Source organism: Condylura cristata, unplaced genomic scaffold (assembly GCF_000260355.1).
Source record: "Condylura cristata isolate star-nosed mole 26May11 unplaced genomic scaffold, ConCri1.0 scaffold00029, whole genome shotgun sequence".
Classification (NCBI taxonomy): domain Eukaryota; kingdom Metazoa; phylum Chordata; class Mammalia; order Eulipotyphla; family Talpidae; genus Condylura; species Condylura cristata.
This window is the reverse complement of record NW_004567130.1, coordinates 21377307-21399405: the sequence shown is the minus strand read 5'-3', so window position 1 is coordinate 21399405 and position 22099 is coordinate 21377307. Positions and strand designations below refer to the sequence as shown.

The 22099-nt window shown below is 38.0% G+C and overlaps 1 protein-coding gene across 1 annotated transcript in view; it reads left to right on the top strand.

Annotated features, from left to right (window-relative positions):
* The window catches only part of LIN9 (lin-9 DREAM MuvB core complex component), a 39408-nt gene that overhangs the window by 4023 nt on the left and 13286 nt on the right, over nt 1-22099 (top strand). Inside the window, exons 2-7 of the mRNA XM_004691034.2 lie at nt 147-179; nt 1575-1669; nt 3130-3234; nt 14112-14245; nt 15393-15518; nt 17639-17796. Of these exons, the coding sequence (XP_004691091.2) occupies nt 147-179; nt 1575-1669; nt 3130-3234; nt 14112-14245; nt 15393-15518; nt 17639-17796 (651 nt within the window). The remainder of the gene's footprint in view (nt 1-146; nt 180-1574; nt 1670-3129; nt 3235-14111; nt 14246-15392; nt 15519-17638; nt 17797-22099) is intronic.

Below are 22099 nucleotides of genomic sequence, written 5' to 3'. Positions count from 1 at the left end.
GAATATAATTACTAGTTATTTGAAGATCATATCCCACTATCACTTCAAACTCAGATTTGCTAAAACTAAATAGATAACTTTTATCCTTAACCAAATTCTTTTTCACTCTTTTATTCTGAAATAATACTGATTTGTTTAAATTGCAGGCTCTTCAGCAAAAGCCCTTGTCAGTTTAAAAGGTAAGAATCAGCATGATTCTTTAGGTATGGCATAAGCGAGACATTTAATTTATTAAGTTAATCTGCATTAAGTGTTTCTCTTTTCTAAGTCTTGATTCATTATAGCTTGTAAGTACTGATTGTGACTAATGATAACTTTAAATCCATATGCTGTAATAGGACAATTGGTTGTTGGTTGTAAGAAATTTTTTCCTAGAATTACTGGTTGAACTTTCTAACTACACACTCCAGACAATGTTAAAGCATTTATTAGACAGTTCTACTGAACTGTATTTTTGCACTCTAGTTTATTTTTTAGGTATTTTGATTCTGAGTAATAATATGAAATCTCTTGAACGAAACGAATGATAATACTTTGCTTTTTCTGAGAAAAAAGATAGATTCCTTGGCCTTACTACTTTTTTGTAAGTACACTAGACTAACACTCTTCATGTAGCTTACTTTGAATTTTATCTCTTGAAGAATTCTACTGGGCTAATTAATAAATTTGGACCCAAGCTACATGTTCTGAAAGGTTGGTTAGTACTTTTGTACTTTAAAGCTACAGTGTCGTGATTTCAATAGGTGAATTACCAAATTCAGTCCTGGTTTGAAAACACTTATCTTTCTGAACCACCCTGATGCATTTTCCTGATAGCATCAATTTCCTCTCACCTCTTTTCTTTGTACTTCTTAAAATATATGTCTAGAACAACATTTCTTTATTCTTTTTTCTCCCAGTATTAAAAATCTTTCTTATAAAAAGTACTTATATACCTGTGATATAAATTTGGTGTAGAAAATGCTGATGAGTAACTAGAGGGATACAAAAATAAATTTTGTGTATATTCATCTCAGTTTTTTATTTCTACATTTAAACGTATCCTTTGTTTTCATAATATGTCTAGTAAGTTATGTGGTTGGCTTTTTTTCTGGTTGCATACAAAGCTGAAGACATTTCTTTGAAGTAAGGAAAGCGGAAACACCACACATTTCAGTTTTGGATCTCAAACGTCTTACATATTAAAACAGAAAACATTTTAAAATGTGCTCTGAATTCTGAAGGATAGAGAAGTTTCTCCGTTGCCCTGCTTTCAGTCAGCCTGTACTTAAGACACTGTTACTGGCAAATTAGAATAAAGGTGTTATTAAAAACAAAGAAAGCTCCCATACATGTTTTAACATTAAAATTAATACTTTCAAAATACATTGCCTTGTCAACTTAGAGGTTCACAGAAAAAGAGAGAGGTGATCTTTGATTAGCTTTGATAATATAATAAATTAAGTATTATCATTGTATTTTTTCATATTGATCAAATATTTCAAATATATTGCTATTATTAAAAAGGCAATGTTCATAATATGAAACCTATTGAGTTAAACTAAATCTTAATTAGTAATAATTATTTATTGCAGAGGGAAGCTTATCTAACACCTGGAATGAAAAGTACAGTTCTTTGCAAAAAACACCCGTTTGGAAAGGCAGGAATACAGGCTCTACTGCGGAAATGGTAAGGAGCTAGTTTCCTTAACACGTTAGAATGGGATAGCTAAGTTGTCTGTACTGTCGTTGCACGCAGGTTTGCATAACACAACAAATTTTCCAAGGTTTTCCTCAAATCCAAGCTTTTGAGTCGTTAATTGTCATTGAGCAGTGTTTGAGGTAAATACTCTGTAGCCTCTGTTTATGCAGTTTTCGTATGCTTTTGTTAAGCAATTAGTTTTTTTTTTTTAATAAGCAAAACCAAAAAACTCCCACAAGCCCAAAACCATACTTGTATTAGAATGGAAAAAAAAAAAAATATATATATATATATATGACGCTGGCCCTTGAAATATATATATATAAGCAGGTAATAGGATACTATCATCCTCTGTAGGTCAAAGGTACATGCATTTAGGAGTGGTAAATAGAGATGGACATATGATTAGCATGACTAATGATTTGGGGGGCCTCCACTCTCCCTTGCTAGCAAGGCAGCTGATATTTAAGGGTCAGTCATGGGACAAGTACAGAGCCGGGATAGGCAGCACTCGGAGTGGCCGGCATCTGGCAGCTTCTCTAGCCTGGTGCAGGACTCTGTAGTCTGACCGTGCTGACACCGTCCTTCTCTTCTGCCTCTCTGCCCAGAGCCAGGGGAGGAAACAGAGTAGAAAGGACTTCCTGTCACACCTATGGAGTGATGAGACTCAGTGGGTTCAGTTTCAAGGCTCGGAACAAACCTCCAGCTGTAACCCACTTGGTCGCAGCCCGTCGGCTGCCCTCTGCCCCGACTCCATTCCAAGGAGGCATGCGACTCCAGCTTAAAGGGTGGGAGAAAGATTTGGAAAAGATTGTGGGTAGCTTTCTGATACATTTTCTGTTCTTCTCTATAGATTCAGAGGGCTCTGAATCTAGGGTGAATTGTAACTTTTTTTGTATTGCAAACACTTCAGTGTATTTTGGATACTTAAAATTTTTCTTTAGATTTACTGTCACTTATCAAGTATCTATTATAAAATATCTTGTATGGAAATTCAGTTAAGTTTTTGACAGCAGGTCTAGCATAATGTTATATATATTTAGATTTTCCTCTCTAGAGTGATTTAGTAACTCTGCCACAGCCCAGCCCTACTCAACTGACATAAGCATGTGATAACCCAACTGGTATTAATCCAAGCACCAGCATAATGGAACTGGAATTTCCAGAACTTGTTTTCCTGTCTTCACCATTCAAAATTTCAGTGTATTAAAAAAATGTTGGTTATAACTTAATCACTAGCTAGGTATTTCATTTGCAAACAAATTACATAAATACGCTCTTCACTAAATCTAACATGGTTTATATTTGACTATTTTGTATTATCTACAGTTCATCTTTCCACACTACCAGTCCCAGAGTTAGCTCTGTTTTCAAATTATAGAATTACATTTTGGAACAAAAAGGGAAAAATTTCAACCTATTTATTAAATAAAAAATTTCTGTCATAGCCTTTCAGAAATTCAAAACGAAGTCGACTCTTTTCTGATGAAGATGACAGACAAATAAATACAAGGTCACCTAAAAGAAACCAGAGGGTTGCAATGGTTCCCCAGGTATGTGTGTTTGTTTCATGGGAATGTAAGTAAGCAGTTGCTCTGCATAGTCAATGTTGTATGTCTTCTTCTTTTCTTTAAATCAGTGCTCCAACTCAATTCCTGTTCCAGTTACCAAGAAGAAGCCATTGTTTTATTGAGAACTCCAGTAACAGCCAGCCCTTGGTCTTACAAGTGCACCCTTTTCTTTTAAGTGGGGAAGTTGTGGACATTAAGCAAGTGGATTCTTATGGGTCAGTTTAGAACTTTACATAGAAACAAGGTGGGGGGGGGTGTTTACTTTATCACCAACATTTGCTTTTAGCTAAAAGAAGAAGTACATGGCATGAAATCACAGCTCCTTTTTCATTTTTGTCTTTTCAAAAAAAAAAAAATCATAGCAGACATGTACGAATGAGAGGAGTGAATGAAAATTGGATAAGGAAATGTCAGTTTCAAAAATAATGATTTTTTTGATGTAGTAAATTTCTAATTTCCGATTTAGTTACTCCATGCTTCACTTTGACTCGGCACCACACAGCAACATGCCCCTCAACAACACAAACACCAAAAATTGCATTCCGTTATGGCCATTCCAGGTAGTGAATGTGTCCATGTCCTGTCAAATCAACAAAAATGTGTTTTGAACTTTGTTTTAATGTCAAGGATAAGCAAGTGTAGGCCTCTAAAATTTATTTCAGAAGTTCAACCCAGGGTCCTGCTTGGTGGGCACAGCAGGTTAGTGCTGAGTTCTATCTTCCCCTGCTAGGGAGGGACCCCCAGAGTACCGCAGTCCTCTCCTGGCTCCCCACTGCTCCCCTCAGCAGTGTTTTCAATACATCTGCCTGTCCTGCTCCCCGCTCTGTCTCTGCAGAGTCCTCCCACCGCCCCTGCACCTCTGGCCTCTACCCCAGTTCTGTATGCATCAATAAATAAACCTCTAAAAAAGCCACACAAATTCAACCCAGTCTGAACTCATGCACAATATGCGTTGTTTTGGGTTGGCTTGGTATTTGTGTAATGGTAGATGGCAACTATTATATTGACTATATTTATTTATTTTTGTATTGACTTTAGAAGTACTTTGTTATTTAGTAGGATAATTAAATGACTTGACTATAATTTTTTAAATTTGCAAATTGGAGATTTTAAATCTCCCCCCCCCTCTACTTTTTCATTTAGAAATTTACCTAGTTATTTCAGTCTTCATTTATCTGATTGTGGCGTACTTCTTGAGGAAATTCTCTAAAATTTCTTGCTATTCTGTGTTTCCTTAAAGAATGGTCCAGAACTGAAAAATAGTAAAAAGCATCTCTTATTGAGTACTTAGTATGTGACAGATAGTTGAAGTACTTCATATGTATTACTTTGATCAAATCTTCAAGAGCCCCCAATGAAATAGGCTGTTATTTCCCATTTTTCCGGTAAGAAAACAGATAAAGTGAAATATCTTGCTCAAGATCTCTGTGTTCAGACGTAAAGGCTGATCCAAAAATGGCAGGCGGCCTGTCCCAGATCCCTACTTTTTGTTGTTGTTTTTTAACACTTTTAGACACACCTCACTATCATACAGTTTACCTGTTTAAAGCAGACAATTCCATGGTTTCAGTAACATGCACAGAGTTGTACAGCCATTACCACAACCAGTTTTGAGTTTCTTCGTCACCACAAATTAAAGCCTGTAGCAGTCATTCTCCATCCTTCATTTGTTGAATACATCCTCAGAAGTGTAACTGCTACAGGGGTATTTAAATTTAAACTCTGCAGAATACTGCCAAATAATCTACTCCTAAAAGTTGTAATAGTTTATATTTCCACTAACATTTTGAACATATTTCTCCACACTCAACCCAATGATCTTTACTACAGTTATATCCAGTGTGCTACCAATACTTTTTGTAAAAATTTGAGTCAGTAATTCATGGGGGGGGGGGGGGAAGAATAGCACTTTTTCTTTAAATATCCAAAAGGGCAAGTTTATTATAAAAAGGGAGAGGAAAATAAAGGACCCTTGCATGGACACAAGTGGGCAGAAAGAGCTGCCCCAAAGGGACAGATTTGCCGAGAGAGAGGCCACATAGTCACAGGTGGGCAGGATTGCTGCTCCAAACAGCACTTCTGTGGTGATGATCATGTTTTATCGTAATTTGGTTATTATTTATGCTAAATAACTCCCAGCATAACAAAATGTTTTTAAATTAAAATGTTCATTTTCTGGGCCCTCCCTGGTGGCGCAGCGGGTTAAAGCACAGCACTGAGAATCTAAAGCCACTTCTGCATGAGTTCGATTCCCACCTGCCCTGGAGGTGACCACATGGCGTGGCAGACCTCTCCTGCCCCGCCCGCTGCTCCCCTCAGCAGTGTACTTCGACGATCTGCCTGTTCTGCTTCCCACTCTGTCTCTGGTGAAGCCTCTCACCGCCCCTGAGCCTCTGGCCTGTACCCCAGTTCTGTATGCACAAATAAATAAATCTTTAAAAAAAAAAAAAGTTCATTTTCAAAGTACCATGTAACATCCTGAATTGGATTCTGGGGCAGAAAAAGATTAGCGGAGAAATTCTAATAAAGACTGTAGTTAATAGTACTGTACTAATGTTAAATTTCTTAGTTTTGACAAGCCATGTACAATGTTAAAAAAAAAAAAAAGGGGGTAGGAACTCCAGACATGTGAGAACTCTACTTTCTTTGCAAATTTTCTGTAATTTTTCCAGAATAAAAGTTCATAATGAAAAATAGAAAGTTAATTTTTTCCTTTACTTCAAATCTAACTCCCTCATGCACTGCTAACCAATGTAATTAATTTGTAATTATTCTTTTAGATCATCTAAAATTACAGATAGGCATTTGTAGAAAATGTCTTAATGTGTGTAGTTTTAAAATTGCATTTACATTATTGATATTGTAACATGCATCATTCTGTGGTTTATTTCTTCACTCAAAAGTCTGTTCACCCTCATTGCAGTAATAGTAAGTAGCTCGGCAGGCAGGCAGGTGAGGGGGTAACGGAGGTTTCATAAGTTACGTGTAGTTTCTTATATTTATGGGTAGTTGAGTGGTTTTTAAGTTTTTATTGTTATAAATAATGCTGTAATGAATATCCCAAGCATGTTTGTATAAATTTGCAAGTGTTTTTCTAGGACAGATGTCTAAAATGTTGGAATTGCCAGATCATAGGATATGCACATTTAAAATTTTTAAAGTAGTGCATATCATTCTCTAAAGAAATTGTACTGGTTTATACTTTCTCCTTACAACGTATCAGAGAGCCTCTTTCTCAAATGCTCGCCAGTTCAGTATACAACCAGACATCAAGGTTTCTGCTGGTCTGATGATGGCATCTCACTTGATTTTTTTTTTTTTAAAGATTTATTTTTTTTTTTTAAAGATTTATTTATTATTTATTTGTACAGAACTGGGGTACAGGCCAGAGATGCGGAGGGTGAGAGAATTCACCAGAGACAGAGCGGGGAGCAGAACAGGCAGATCGACGAAGTACACTGCTGAGGGGAGCAGTGGGCGGGTCAGGAGAGGTCTGCCACGCCATGTGGTAGCCTCCGGGGCAGGCGGGAATCGAACTCATGCGGAAGTGGCTTTAGCTTCTTAGTGCTGTGCTTTAACCCGCTGTGCCACCAGGGAGGGCCTAAAGATTTATTTATTTGTGCATACAGAACTGGGGTGCAGGCCAGAGGCTCAGGGGCGGTGAGAGGCTTCACCAGAGACAGAGTGGGGAACAGAACAGGCAGATGGACGAAGTACACTGCTGAGGGGAGCAGCGGGTGGGAGAGGTCTGCCACACCATGTGGTCACCTCCGGGGCAGGCGGGAATTGAACTCATGAGGAAGCAGCTTTAGATTCTCAGTGTAGTGCTTTAACCCGCTGCGCCACCAGGGAGGGCCTCACTTGATTTTTAGTTGGCATTTCATCTGTGAATGACAAGATGTCTTATGTTTAACAACTGTTACCTTCCTGTACTGTAAGCTTTGTGTGCTCCCCACACCCCCATTTTCTGTTAAATTGTTCATAGTTTTTTATTAGTTGGTAAAAATTGTGTCTATTATTAACAATTTTAGCCCTTTGCTTATGCTGGAAATCAAATTTTTCCGAATTTAGAGGTTGTCTTTTGACTTTGTTTTCTGTATTTCTTACCAGGCAGGATTGAAAAAATATAAAGGATCAAATAAAGCATTCTTATTCATGTCATCCTGAGTTTATGCACAGAAAGGCCTTCTCTGGTGCAAAATTTATAGTTTTAGAATTCTTTCATATTTCTTATTCTTTTTTTTTTTTTTTAAATGTTTAAATCGTCAGTCCATCTGGAATTTATTTTAGAATAAGGAATGCAGTAAGACTGTAACCTAATTTTTTTCTAGAGGACTACTTAGTTGTCCTGGTAACATTTACTGAGCAAATCTATCTTTACATGAGTTAAAATGCCTCCTGCATCAAAGCTAAAACCTATATATATTTGGTATCATCTCTACCCACTGTGTCTCTTCAAGTCTAATGTATTTCTGTATATATGGGTATCAGAGTGTGTTAGCTTGAGTTTATAGTGCACCTGATTGTCTTATAAAACTATTTTTTTTACATTTTCTTAAGTATTCTTGCATATTTATTTTTCCATATGAACTTCATAATCAGCTTGACTAGGAAAGAAAGTCCTGTTGGGATGCCCTACGTCATATTGAGGCTGTTTCCCAAAGCGGTCCCACCAGTCAAGCCTTAATGTCCTTCAGGAGACTTAAACATTTTTCCATGTCAATTTTGCAGTATGAAGTTTTTCAGCTTTGTCATTTTTTTACTAGTCAAAAGCAAAAAGCCTCTAGAACCCTTCTCCCTGGCTGCTGCCTCTGGCAGCCTCAGCTCTGTTGCCCAGGCCCACTCTTCCAGCATTCGTTTCATGTCTGTATCTCCTCTGTGTGAGATCACCCAACCCTTGCCTTACTCCTTCTCACTCATTTCACTTAGGTGCTCCTCTTGAGTTCCTTTTTTTTTATGCAAATGGCAGCATTTCACTTGTTTTTTTGTGAGTGGTATGTGTGCAGCGGCACCAGCCACACACCTTGTTATCTATCTGTGCGGTTAGATGTTCCATATCCGGGAGAGTATAAAACAGTGCTGTAGTAAATAGAGGATTTCATAGTCTTTAGATAGCCACCCAAAAGTGGCATTACTCTATTTTTAGTTTTTGAAGGAATCTCCATGCTGGTTTAGCATCCTCTGACAATGATGTGGGTGCTGTTTTCTCCACACCCTTGCCAATACTACTTGGTACTAACTTTTGATATGAGCCATTCTGACAGGTGTGATGTCCCCTTGTGGTTTGATTTGAGTTTCCCTAGTAGTCAGTGATGATGCTTTTTCATCTTGCCTGTTGGCCATATGTATGTTCTTTTTGGAGAAATGTCTGGTTAGGTCTTCTGCCTATTTTTTAATTATTTGTTGTTGTTTGTTTTTTAAAGATTTGTTTATTTATGCATACAAGAGCTGGGGTACAGGCCAGAGAAGGACAGGTGGTGAGCAGATTTACCAGAGACAGAGTGTAGAACAGGTAGACTTGACTGAAATACACTGCTGATGGGAACAGTGGGTGAGAGAGGAGGGGACTACTGTGCCATGTGGGTCACCCCCCTAACTGGGAATTGAACTTGTTCTGTGTCTGCTGAGACCCTCATAGTGCAGAGACTTAACCCCTTGTGCCACCAGGGAGGCTCCAGTTTATCTATTTTGATTGCTGAATAGTATTCCACTGTTTATATACCATGTCTTCTTGATCCGGTCATTTATTTTTGGACATTTGGGTTGTTTCCATATCTTCCATATTATAAATAGTGCTGCAGTAAACACAGGGGTGTAGGTATCCTTTCGAGTTAATGTTTTTGTGTGTGTGTCCTTTGAATCGATTCCTAGGAGTAGAATTGCTGGGTCATATGGAAGCTCCCATTTTAGTAGTTTGAGGAACCTCCACACAGCTCTCTATAGTGGGTGGGCCAGTTTGCATTCCCACGGGCAGTATAGGAGAGTTCCTTTTTTTTTTTTTTTTTTTGTTAAGATTTATTTATTTATGCAAACAACTGGGGCACAGGCCAGAGGTGTAGCGGGTGAGAGGACTCACCAGAGACAGAGTGTGGAGCAGAACAGGCAGATGGACTGAAATACACTGCTGAGGGGTCCAGAGGGCAGATCAGGAGAGGGCAGGGCTGTTGTGCCATATGGGTCAGCTCCCTGCCTGGGGATCGAACTCATGCCGCAGTTAGATCTAGTGGCTGCGACAGCTTCATAGTGCTGCACTTTAATCCATTGCACCACTGGGGAGGGCCAGGAGAGTTCCTTCTCCTCCACATCCTCTCCAACATTTGTTGTTGTAGGTTTTTTAAACGTGTACCATTCTTACTGCTGTAAGGTGGTTTCTCATTGTAGCTCTGAGTTGCATTTCCCTGATTATAAGGGATGCTGGACATTTTTTCACTTGGCCATTTGCATGTCCTCTTTGGATAAGTATCTTGAGCTCTTCTGCCCATTTTTGTCGGGATGTCTACTTTGTTTTTGTTGAATCAGTTTTTTCTTTTCAAAGGATCTATTTTCTTCTTTCTGCTTACTTTTTGGTTTTCTTTGCTCTTATTTCTGAAGGTGGAAGCGTAGGTCATTTGCAGTCTTTTATTTCTAATTTAGGCATTCTCTCTATAAATTAAATTTCCTGCAGGCATTACTCTTTCAGTATCATTTAACTTGTGGTACATTGAGTTTATTTTTCAGTCATTTTTACCTACATTTTTCAAAGTAGGGTTTATTTCAATGTAATAAGGATTTACACATTTTCTTATTACACATAATAAGCAGTTTTTAACTTAGAATAAAAATGTCCACACTTAAAGTTTTTCTTAAAAATATTTTAAAATAGACATCTTAAAGGAGCCAAAATTTTTTGAATGTATCTTGTAGCAGATATTTTATCTTTAAATCTTCACATCTTCAATGCTCTTAGGAAAAATTAACCAACTGGCTGGAAAGCATTTACAGTTATCAGTGATTAACATTTTCTTGTATTTGAAGAGCCTGTTAATGACACATAATGAATTTAATGTTGCAGGCATTCAACAATTTAATGAAACATGTCATTTTACCCATCTATCGCGTGATCCAGGGGCCTGCGTTTCCCGGGGGCAGTGAGGGACTGGCTCCCGCCCAGGATTGGCGCCCTGGGCACCTGCAGCAAGGCTGGCCATGCACGCCTGGACGCCTCTCCCTTACTTTCAACACTAAATTGAAATGGCATTGTCTTCTCTATCCTTGCAACTGAATTACGTGGTTTCCTGGGAGCATATAGCTTTTCCTGGCTGCCCTCGCTCATACGTGCTTTTCAGAAACGGCTGAAGAGAATGCTTGAAATAAGGCCACTGCGGTGGTTACTCTGTCTGCTTGGCGTCTGCTGTGGGCTGCTCCTGGCGGCCCAGGGCTGGCCTCACTGTTGCTTTTCTGTAAATGACCTGCTGCCGTCTGTCATACGCCACGTGCAGGGGATGCAGGAATTAAGTGCTGTTCTTCTAAATTGAACATCGGAAATTCTTGGAAAGAATTCTTTAAAAGTTGATCTGTTTTTGGTAAAGTCTGCTTTTCTTGATACAGTAATCGTTCCAGAAACAACAGCGACAGTTCAAGATGGTTTCGCCTATTAAAAGTTTTTCCCCAGGGACATTGAATTTTATCAAATATTGTTAGCACCAGCGGAGATAATCACATGGTTTTTTTTTCTTGTGTATGTGATTATTAATAATGGCAAATTATATTTGTAGCTTCCTAATACTGGCCCACGATTGTATTCATGCCATGAATTCCCCTTGGTTCATTCTTTTCATGTTCTGCTGGTGTTTATCTACTAACTTTCTTAGTTTTAGTCTTTTTTTAATTGAGATATATTTGATGTAGCATTATGTTAGTTTCAGTTGTACAACATAATGACTCAGTATTCCTGTATATTATAAAATGATCACCACAGTAATCTCAGTTAGCATCTGTTATCATGGTTACGATGTGTGTGTGTTGGGGCTGAGAACCTGCTCTCAGTAGCTTTCAAATATGCAATAATTATTGTGAACTACAATCAACATGTACTTTACATCCCTGTGACTTATTTTGTAACCCGAAGTTTGTATTTTTGACCCTTTTGTCCACCTCTGCCACCCCGTACCCCCAACTCTGGCAACCATCAATCTCTTTACATATGAATTTGAGAATTTTGAGGTTTTTTTTTTAATTAGATTACAATATAAGTTAGTCAAAAGGTGTGTGTTTTCTCTATTTGATTTAACATTGTGGTCTCAGAGTCCAGCCATGTATTCAAATGGCAGGATTGCCTTCTTTTTATGACTGCATAGTCCACTGTATCTGTAGACACATGCACTTTTCTGTATCCATTCATGTGTCAGTGGACATGTAGGTTGCTTCTGTGTTTTGGCTGTTGTACATACTGTCATAATGAATAGGGGTACAAGATGTTTGTTACTTTTTTTAACTTTCTTTGGATAACTACCCTAAAATGGAATTACTGCAGCATATGGTAGCTCTACTTTTAATTTTTTTAAATTGGTGCATACAGAAGTGGGGTACAGGGGAGAGGTGGTGAGAGGATTCACGGGAGCAGAACAGGCACATTTATGAAGTGCACTGCTGAGGGGAGCAGCAGGTGGAACGGCAGAGGTCTGCCGCGCCAGGGGGTCACCTTCCTGGCCAGGAATTGAACTTGTGGCGGAGTGGCTGTGGCTGGCTTCGTCGTACACTTCAACCTGTTGCATCACCAGGGAGGGCTCTTATTTTTATTTTTTTAACAAACTCTGTAGAGTTTTCATAGTAACTTGCACTAATTTATGTTCCCACAACAGTTCATCACAGGTTTCCTTTTTTCAACATCCTTACCAACAACTTACTATTTCTTGTCTTTTTAATAATAGCCATTCTGCAAGAGTGAAGTGATGATCCCGTTGTGGTTTTGATTTGCATTTCCCTGACTGCAAGTGACGCTGAACATTTGTTCATATTGACCATTTGCATTTCCGCTTTGGAGAAGTGTTGTAGCTCATCTGCCCATTTTTAGACTGGGTTGTTTAGTTTGTTTTTGTTGTGTGTCAGTTCTTGATAGATGTTTGTAATTAACCCCTTGTCAGTACTATTGTGTGCAGAATTTCTCTCCCAAGCAGTGGAGTGTCTCTGTTTTGGTTACTGTCTCTTGCCAGACAGAAGCTTTTTAGTTTGATGTGGTCAGCTGTCCATCTTGTCCTTCATTTCCTTTGCTTTGGGGGCTGTGTCTTAACGATGTTACTGTGATGTATGTCATGTAGTGTTTTGCCTATATTTTCTTCTATATATTTTGTGATTTCAGGTCTCTGTCCATTTCTTTATCCATTTTGAGCTGGTTTTTGTGCATGCTATGCCATAGCAGTCTAGCTTCGTTCTTTTGCATGCAGCAGTCCGGTTTTCCCAGCGCCATGTATTGAACAAACTGTCCTTTGTCCATTGCATCGTCTTTGCTCACTTGTCAAAGATGAATCATCCCTAAATATGTGGGTTTATTTTTGGGTTTTCCATTTGATTTTGTTGGTCTGCTTTTGTTGCAGTAACTTTAATTATTGCGTATTTGTAGTCTAGTTTGAAGTCTGAGCGTGTGATACCGCCACTTTCTTTCTTTTTTATTTTTCAGAAGATCTTTGGCTAGTCAAGGTTTTTGTGGTTCCATATGAATTTCACCAATATTTGTTCTATTTCTTTGAAGAATGTCACTGAAATTTGCATTGGAATAGCAGTGAATATAACTTGCTGTTGATAGGATGCCATTTTGATGATGTTGATTCTTCCAGTCCATAAGCAGAGGATTTCTGTGTATCTGGTTCTGTTTCTTTTTTTCCTTTTTTTTTTTTTTTTAGGTTTATTCCCAAGTACCTGATTTTTTTTCTTATTTCAGTTATAAAAAGGATGGCTTTCTTGATTTCTCCTTCAGATTGATTGTTTGCATATAGGAAGGATACTGAATTTTGTGTGTTGGTTTTGTATCCTGCTACTTTACTAAACTGATTATTTTGATTAGTTTTTCTGTGGAGTTTTTAGGGCTCTTTATATTATCATATCGTCTGCAAATAGTGATGGTTTACTTCTTTCCCTATTTGGAGTCCTTGTATGACTTTCTCTTGTCTTAATTGCTCTGGCTAAGACTTCCAATATTACATTGAAGTGCAGTGATGAGAGTGGATATCCTTGTCTTGGTCTAGGCCTTAAGGAAAATGTTTTCACCTTTTCCATTGAGACTACTAACTGTGGGTTTGTTGTCTATGGCTTTTGTTATGTTAAGGTGTGTTCCTTCTACAGGAACTTCAAGTGGCCCAAGAACTCTTAAGGCAGTTTCTGCTAAGTATCTTTTTCAGTACACCGATTTTTGGAATTGAATTGTACTGTAGTGCAAACCTTGTGGGCACATATTTCATTTTCCCTGTCTGAAGGGCAAGAAAGACAATGTTGTCATGAGGGAGAGCTTCCAGATTGGGGAACCAGAGTGCCTTCTCCTGCTGCTTTGTCAAAGGACCCCTAACTTCATGAGTACAAAAGCTCCTTTGTTTAGGGCCTCACCCTATGTTTCTCGTTATCTGGCTGTTGGTTTGTACCTTCTGGTACCCTTTGTAGTACATGGGTGATCTAGGTGAGGGAAAAAAAGAATATATTATAAAACTGAAAGCTTTGATTGTAAGAAATAATCCAAGTGTTTGCTTGTTAAACTATAATCAAGAATTCTGTTAGATATTTGTTGAATATTTTTGCATGTATAACTATAATTGGTCCTTTTACAAATTTTTCAGTCTTAGAGAAGTTTATTTTTACTTATGGGATTGTAATTGTCTCTTTTTATTGTGTAGAAATTTACGGCAACAATGTCAACACCAGATAAGAAAGCCTCACAGAAGATTGGTTTTCGGTTACGTAACCTACTCAAGCTTCCCAAAGCACATAAATGGTGTATATATGAGTGGTTCTACTCAAATATAGATAAGTATGTATCATGGCTTTTATCATGACTGTCACTTGCCATAAATTTAAGTTTTCATACATTTCTATTTCAACATTTCTCTTCTGATTCTGGTTTTTTCCCTGCACTCCTTTTTCTTTTCCTCAGTTTAGTTTGATCCATTTCCATTTCTCAGAGTTTCTTCCCTTTGAGGAAGAAATTGTTAAACATGTTTCAGGAAAAATTATGAAAATATAGTTTCTGCATAATTTAAAAGTATCCATTAATGTTATTATTTGCAGTGAATGAGGCTTGTTTGTAAATCTTGGGGTTTTGAATGCTGGTATAGCAGTATGGAGAGTTACTAATAGTAAAAATGAATCAGTAAGGTTTTTAGGAATATAGTCTATCTGAAGGATAGTTCTTAATGCACATTAGTTATAATTGTTTCAGTAGAACATAACAAGTGATTTGGATGAATCCAGTATTCAACAGTAGAATTTACTGAAGAAATATTCTGATTTCTAATTCACCCTAATCTAATCTAATTCATGCCAGTCATTAGTACTTAATTTGCTGGGTGCTTAAATTTACTTCCCTCCTCTGCTTTCCAAACCGGTTGACTACTCTGAAGTTTGTAAATCTCATGTGTATTCATATTTAATCCCAAGACATTCATATGTTGTTTTCTTAAATCATGAATAAAATTATTGTTGTCAACAAAGTTTTCCATAGGCTGAGTAGAGCTCTCAGAGTATTCTGATATGATCTGATTTTTCTGGAATTTCTAAGAACTAATCTAACTCTCTGGAGACCGCCAGTTTTCTAACTGATTTCATCTCAAAGAGGGCTCCTTGGTGACAAAAATACCTTGTAGGTAGCATTATTTATCTCCACAGAAACAGTGACAGTGCTAAGTAGCCTCCAGAGGATGTGTCCTTCACCTCCTGGAGGATCAAGCACAGACAATACTTCCTGAGTGACTTGCACAGTATTTGTTTCACAAATTCTAATGATTTATCAACAGTTTGGGGGAGACTGTGAATCTGTGCCTGTTTCAGGGTAGAAGTGCAGTTTGACATTTTGTGATTAGAATGATGTTAAAAGCTAGAATGTGTATGTATTTTGAATTTTATGTCCCTTGAGTCACACATTATGTATTAATCATTAAAATATCACTTCTGTTTTACAGGCCTCTTTTTGAAGGTGATAATGACTTTTGTGTATGCCTAAAGGAATCTTTTCCTAATTTGAAAACAAGAAAGTTAACAAGGGTAGAATGGGGAAAAATCAGGCGGCTTATGGGAAAACCACGGAGGTAAAAATAATGTTTTCATTTTTATTAGAATTAATAGTAGTATTGTTACTGCATTTTTCCCCATCTTCAAAAGGATTAGTATCAAGAAATCACTTCAGAATAATTAATTATGTTAAATATATCCTGTTAACAAACTTTAATGTAGGTGCTTTTATAGTTACATATCAGATCACAAATTTTTAAACATAATTTATTTATGTATGCCCCACTACAGTCCAAAAAATACTTAAGAATGGACTAAGAGGCCTCTCTGGTGATGTAAGTTAAGTTTCAGCATTATTGCTATCACCAATAAGGCCCGAGTCCAATCCCCAGCCAGGGAGCTGACCCACATATGGCACAGGGGGCCTCGCCTGTCTCACCCGCTGCTCCCCTCAGCAGTATTTTTCAGTAGACCTGCCTGTTCTATTTCCCAACTGTGTCTCTGGTAAATTCTCTGACCTGCCTGTGCCTCTGCCCTATACCCAAGTTCTTGTATGCATAAATTAATTTTTTTTTAATTTCCATTGATCCTCCCCCAACCAAAATCCATAAGCAAAGTCCAAGAAAAGTGACAGAAGTATTTATAGCTATTATTACAGAGAAAGTGCTAACTCCCTATTATGTAAAAAACACCTATGAATTATTTGGGAAGTTGAATAACCCATAATAAAAATAATTATAAACACAGTACGTAGGAAAGGAAAAAGAAGATGTTCTTATGAACATGTGAAGAGTTCCATCTTGGTCATAATAAGAAATATAAGTATGCTGGGAAACTTTTTTGGCTATCAAATTGACAAAGTTCACAAAAATTTAATACAAAATTGGTAATGATATGGTAAAACAGTCATTCTTGGTGGTAAGAGATTAAATTTATGTAGTTTCAATTAGATACTTAGTAATAGCTATGAAATTTATAAACCCTCAACCTACTACATACATAGAGTAGAATGTTGTTCTCCTGTGTAAAGAGATAAGCCATTCATACACACAACATATATGACTCTCAGAATAATTATCATGCGTGACAAGATCCTGACAAAAGAATGCTGGATGGTTATACTAGATGGTTCTAGTGTCATAAAGTTTTAGTAGACACTAGTGATAGGAGGCAGCTCAGTGATTGCTAGCAAGTTGGAAAAGTGGGAATGATCAAAGGAGCATAATAAAGGAAGCTTTGGGGAGGTGATTGCTGTCTTCATATGTCATATTATGTGGACTGTGGTCATGGTCTCATGGTTATTAAAGTTGTGCTTAGTTTACACTCATCCCAGATTCGAAAACTAGAAATAAAACGGCTCAAAAGGTCTAAGTAAATTCAGTATTCAAAGTTCACATAAACAAAGGCAGTTCTCACCTCTTAACTCCTATGGTGATAATATGGTCATTCAGGAACTTTGTGTTCTTCTGGATAAAGTGAACTTTATTTTTCAGTGGAGACCTTGGTTCCAGATACAGTTCTGTTAATGGATGATAAATCCTTCAGTTTATAGGAAGGAATAATCTCGATTTGCTTATATATCTTCGAGTCTCACCAAGTACTTTAAGAAGAAGGTAATTTACTTGAAAGATAAACTATTTCTCTTTTTAAAGGAGATTTAGTCTTATTTATGCACACAGGAACTGGGATGCAGGCCACAGGTGCAGGTGTGAGAGGACTCCCCAGAGACAGAGTGGGGAGCAGAACAGGCAGATGGACTGAAACACTCTGCTGAAGGGAGCAGCGGGGAGACAGGAGAGGTCTGCTGCGCCCTGTGAGTCAGCTCCTTGGCCAAAGTTTGAACTCATGCCACAGTGGCTGGCGGTAGCTTGATAGCTCTCAGATTTTAAATCTCTGTGCCATCAGGGAGGCCCAATAAGTATTATTTGTAAGAAGCCACTTTTAAATACAGTTCTCAAAAAAGTAAAAGAGAAAAATAGGGAACAGTGAGATGGATAACCTTGCAGATGGACTGACATACCCTGCTAAAGCAAGACAGGAAATGTGTGCTGCACTTTGGGGAGATCAAAATCAGGCCTAGAGCATGATAGTGCTGAGACTTAACCCCTAGGCCACTGGGGAGGCCAAGATGGATAATCTTATTTGAAGTCTTCTGTGGGATAGTTATTGGTTATATGGTTTTTATAATTTATCCTAGATGTTCTTCTGCATTTTTTGAGGAAGAAAGATCAGCATTAAAACAGAAGCGACAGAAAATAAGGCTCTTACAACAAAGGAAAGTTGCGGATGTTTCACAATTTAAAGATCTCCCAGATGAAATTCCTTTGCCCCTGGTTATTGGAACCAAAGTTACAGGTAAATGAAGACAAGCTAAGTACTGTTTTTATTTGTAGTTCTTCATCAAGATAATTCCTATTAGAGAAATGACTTTTAAATTTAGAAAGCTTAAACAATAGCTCTACAGCAATATAATGAAAAGGTTACTATTTTCTTCATGTGTGAAGTCTGTTTTCTAAAGTAAAAAAGTATTGCTTACTTGTTAGTGTCTACAACAATACAAACTAAAGCAAACTGCCACAAAAATTAAATTTGAATTCACTGGAATAAGTATAGCTATGTATTGTTTAAAATTTTTATTTTTTTAATTATTCTGTCCTTTACTTCCATATTATTGTCTTCCTTGCCTAAGCACTTACCTGGTTAATTCACAACACTGCTATTCTTGTGATTATTGATCCTGTGATCTCGTGCTTTTTTTTTTAAGATTTATTTATTTATGCACACAAGAACTAGGATATAGGCCAGAAGTGTGGGGGGGCGGTGAGAGGATTCACCAGAGTCAGAGTGGGGAGCAGAGCAGGCAGATCCTCTGAAATACACTGAGGGGAGCAGTGGGGAGACAGGAGAGGTCTGCTGCGCCCGATGGTCCCTCCTGGCCTGTTGCTGCTTGCTTGATAGCGCTCTACCACCACAGACACCAGTGATCTAGGCCCCATTCCTGATGACTGCATAAAGTGAAGTTATTCAGTAGGTGTAAGCTCAAAGTTTCATAGGTATAACTTTTTTCATTTTGCATATGTGGTTGTTTGTATCTATATTTCATTTGTAACATAGAGGGAAGGTACTGCCAAAATCTCAAATTTAAGTTAATCCTTAATAACTTGGTAAAGTTACAATTTGTATAATATAAGATAATAAGGTATTAAGTGAATAGGTTAGTCATTATACTAAAAGGTTTGGAAATCGTTGGTTTAATCAGGAAATATTTTCTGGGAGAAAGTCAACTTTGATTTACATATTTATATCATTTTACCTGTTTATAAAAGTGATACCTGTTTTCATTATATTGAAGAGGAAAGGTAGATGATAAAGTTGCAGGATACAAAATCAACATACAAAATCAGTGTTTCTATGTACTAACAAAATAATGTGAACAAGAAAACTTTCATGATAGCATCAAAACCACTAAAATACAGAGAATAAATGTGATCAGGAAGGTTAAAGATCTGTACACTGAAAACTAAGACATTAAGAAGAAAGATAAATGGAAGATAGTTTGTGTTTGTGGATTGGAATGTTTAATATTGTTAAAGTTGCTATAAAATGCCAGTGGCATTTTTCTATAGAAACAAAAACAATCTTAAAATTCATGTGGAACAAAATTACCTGAATAGTAATCTTAAGAAGGATGACTAAAGCTGGCCAAAGCTGGTGGTACTTACTACACTTATCTGTAGTAACTAGAACAGTGTGGCCATGAAAACAGATCAGAGACCAGTGGAACAAAACTGAGGACCCAGAAATAAATCCTTGCATAGAGGATCAGCTGATATATGACAGGGCAACGACAATATTCAGTGGCAGGGGTAGGGAGGAGATAGTCTCTTCATTAAATGGTGCTGGGAAAATTAGGTCTCCACATGAAAAAGAATAAATTGCACTCCTGTCTTAAGTCATTCACGAAAATTAACTCAAAGAGGATTAAAGACTTAAAGAAAACTAACGAACTCTATGGAAGAAAACACAAGGAGAAACAGCAAACTAAAAAGTTTCTGCACAACAGAAGAAACTCGTTAAAATGGAAAGGAAACCTACATAATGGGAGAAGATATTTGCAAATCCTGTATCTGAAAGGAGTGAATACCCAAAACATACAAGGAGCTGATATAACTCAAGCAAGTAAACCTTAATGAGCCAATTGGAAAATGGGGCAAAGAACCCGAATAGACATTTCCAAAGAAAATATAAAAGTGTTCAACATTACTAAGCATCTGGAAAATGCAAACCCAAACCACAATAATATGTCATCTCACAAAGTTAGGGTGGTGATTTATAAGCACGACAGTAAGTAATAAGAGTTGGCAAGGGTGTGAGTGAAGGGTACACTGGATGCACTATTGGTGGGAGTGTATTCCATACATTGGTGTGGCCCTGTAGCAAACACTGTAATGGACGTTCTGCAAAAAATTGAAAATTGAATACTCTGTGATCCAGTAATTGCACTCCTGCGTCCTTATCCAAAGGAAATGAATTCACTATTTCAAACGATTTCTGCACCTCCATGCTCCTTGCAGCATTCTTACAAAAGCCACAATATGGAAACAACTGTTCACTGACAGATGAATGGTTAAAGAAAATGTGCTATATATTTGCAAAGGACTATTAATTCTGCCATATAAAAGAAAGAAATCCTATCATTTGTGACAACAGGGATGGACTTTGAGGGCATCATGCTAAATGAAATAAGCCAGTCGCAGAAGGTGAATGTTTCGTGCTTCCACTTACTTAGAACTTAGAACTGCCTAAAATAGTCATAATCATAGAGACAGAAAGTAGAATGGTGGTTGTCAGGGATGGGGGGAGGGATGGGTCGTTATTATGTAATGGGTATAGAGTTTTAATTTTACAAGATAAAAGAATTCTGGATGTGAGTGATCCTTGTACATTAGGAATATTTAATACTTTTGAACTGTATGCTTAAAATAATTAATTTGATCATTTTTTGGTGTATTTTGCCACAATAAAATCTTTGAATGCAAATGAGAAGATAGACTGGGAGCAATAATTGCAAATGATGTATCTGAGTTAAAAAATTTTCTGTTGGGCACAACAGGTTAAGACAAAACACTGTGAGGCTGTCTGCAGCCACTGCAGCACGAGTTCGATTCCCGGCCAGGGAAGTGACCCACATGGCGCAGCAGACCTCTCCTGTCTCCCCTCTTCTCCCCTCAGCAGATTGGCCTATTCTGCTCCCCACTCTGTCTATGTGGATCCTCTCACCCCCACATCTCTGGCCTACACCCCCACTCTTGTATGCATAAATAAATAAATCTTTTTTTAAAAAATTCTGTTATCCAAGGTTTACAAAGAACTTTTAAAACTCAACAGTAGGAAAAGTAAGAACTGATTAAAAACTGGGGGAAGATCTGAACAGCTAGCTTCCCGAAGGTGTGTGGGTGACAGAGCTGCTGAGCGCCCAGCCACATGCGTAACTGAGGAGTTACAGCGGCATGGCAGTGCGCTCTGGAATGGTCACAGTCAAGATACTCTCTTAAAATGTGGAAATATTTGTTTTCTTGACTCAAAGTTATTGAGACTTGTTTTATGACCTAGCATACGCTTTGTCTTAAGTACTGTCCTATGTGTGTTTCCAAAGACGTTTACCTTGGAAGTTGGATATTTTAGATAATGCACTGAAGTAACTGTGCTCTGACTTTTTGAGTTGTTAGTTTGCTTGAGTAACTTGCCTTTGTAGCCACTTCTGTCTCTGCTTAGTTAGTGCTGTTTTCAAGCTTGGCTTCCAGGTCTGCTCCTGTCTGCGTAGGCTTTAGCAGAGGCTGTTCTCAATAGCACCATCCAGAAAGGCCTGCGTGGAGGCTGGGAATCACGCGCGCAGGTCTTCCATTTTCACCTTTGGCCGATTCTCCTAGCACACTCCCGCCCCTTCGCGTGTCTCCCAGCCAGCCGCGCCTTTACGGAGCGCTATTGCTGCCCTTCGCGCGCCCTGGTTCCCGAGATTCCCCTGAGATCTCGCCTTGCCTGCTGCCTGCGCAGCCAGCGCTGCAGAGCGGCCTGCCGGCTTAGGAGCTGCGGGGTTCATCGTGTGGGCCACGGAGGCTCACCTGGTGGCCCTGCTGGTCTTCATGACCAGGCTACCTCAGCAGAACCATTGTGGCCCATCCAGCTGTGGTGGTGGTGGGAGTGTAAATGTCTCAGCTGACTTCCCTTGTCCTTACCTGAAACTCTGTCAGTTTTTCAGCAGTAAACATTGCTTGTTTTCTGATTTGGTCCCTGTTCTTTCTTTGACAATCTTGTCTTTTATAGGAAAGAATTGTCAACTTGTTCACACTGCCGTAACTAGAAGTCCTTTTCTATTCTTATACTTATTTATTCAATATTATTACTCATATCTTCTGTAATCTTGTTTACTTCTTCCTTAATTGACCTTTCAAAGACTGAGAATGTCATTTTAATCCCATCCAATTGTATTTTAAGCAACTAGATCTTTTAAACAATTTTACATTGAATGTGTATTCTGTTAATATAATATTGTGTATTCGGCTTTTCCCCCCCATATGAAATATGTCACTTTTCCTAGTTAATGTTTTTAAAAATGCCATTGTTCTTATATTTTTTGCTCATGTTGGATGTTTGCTAG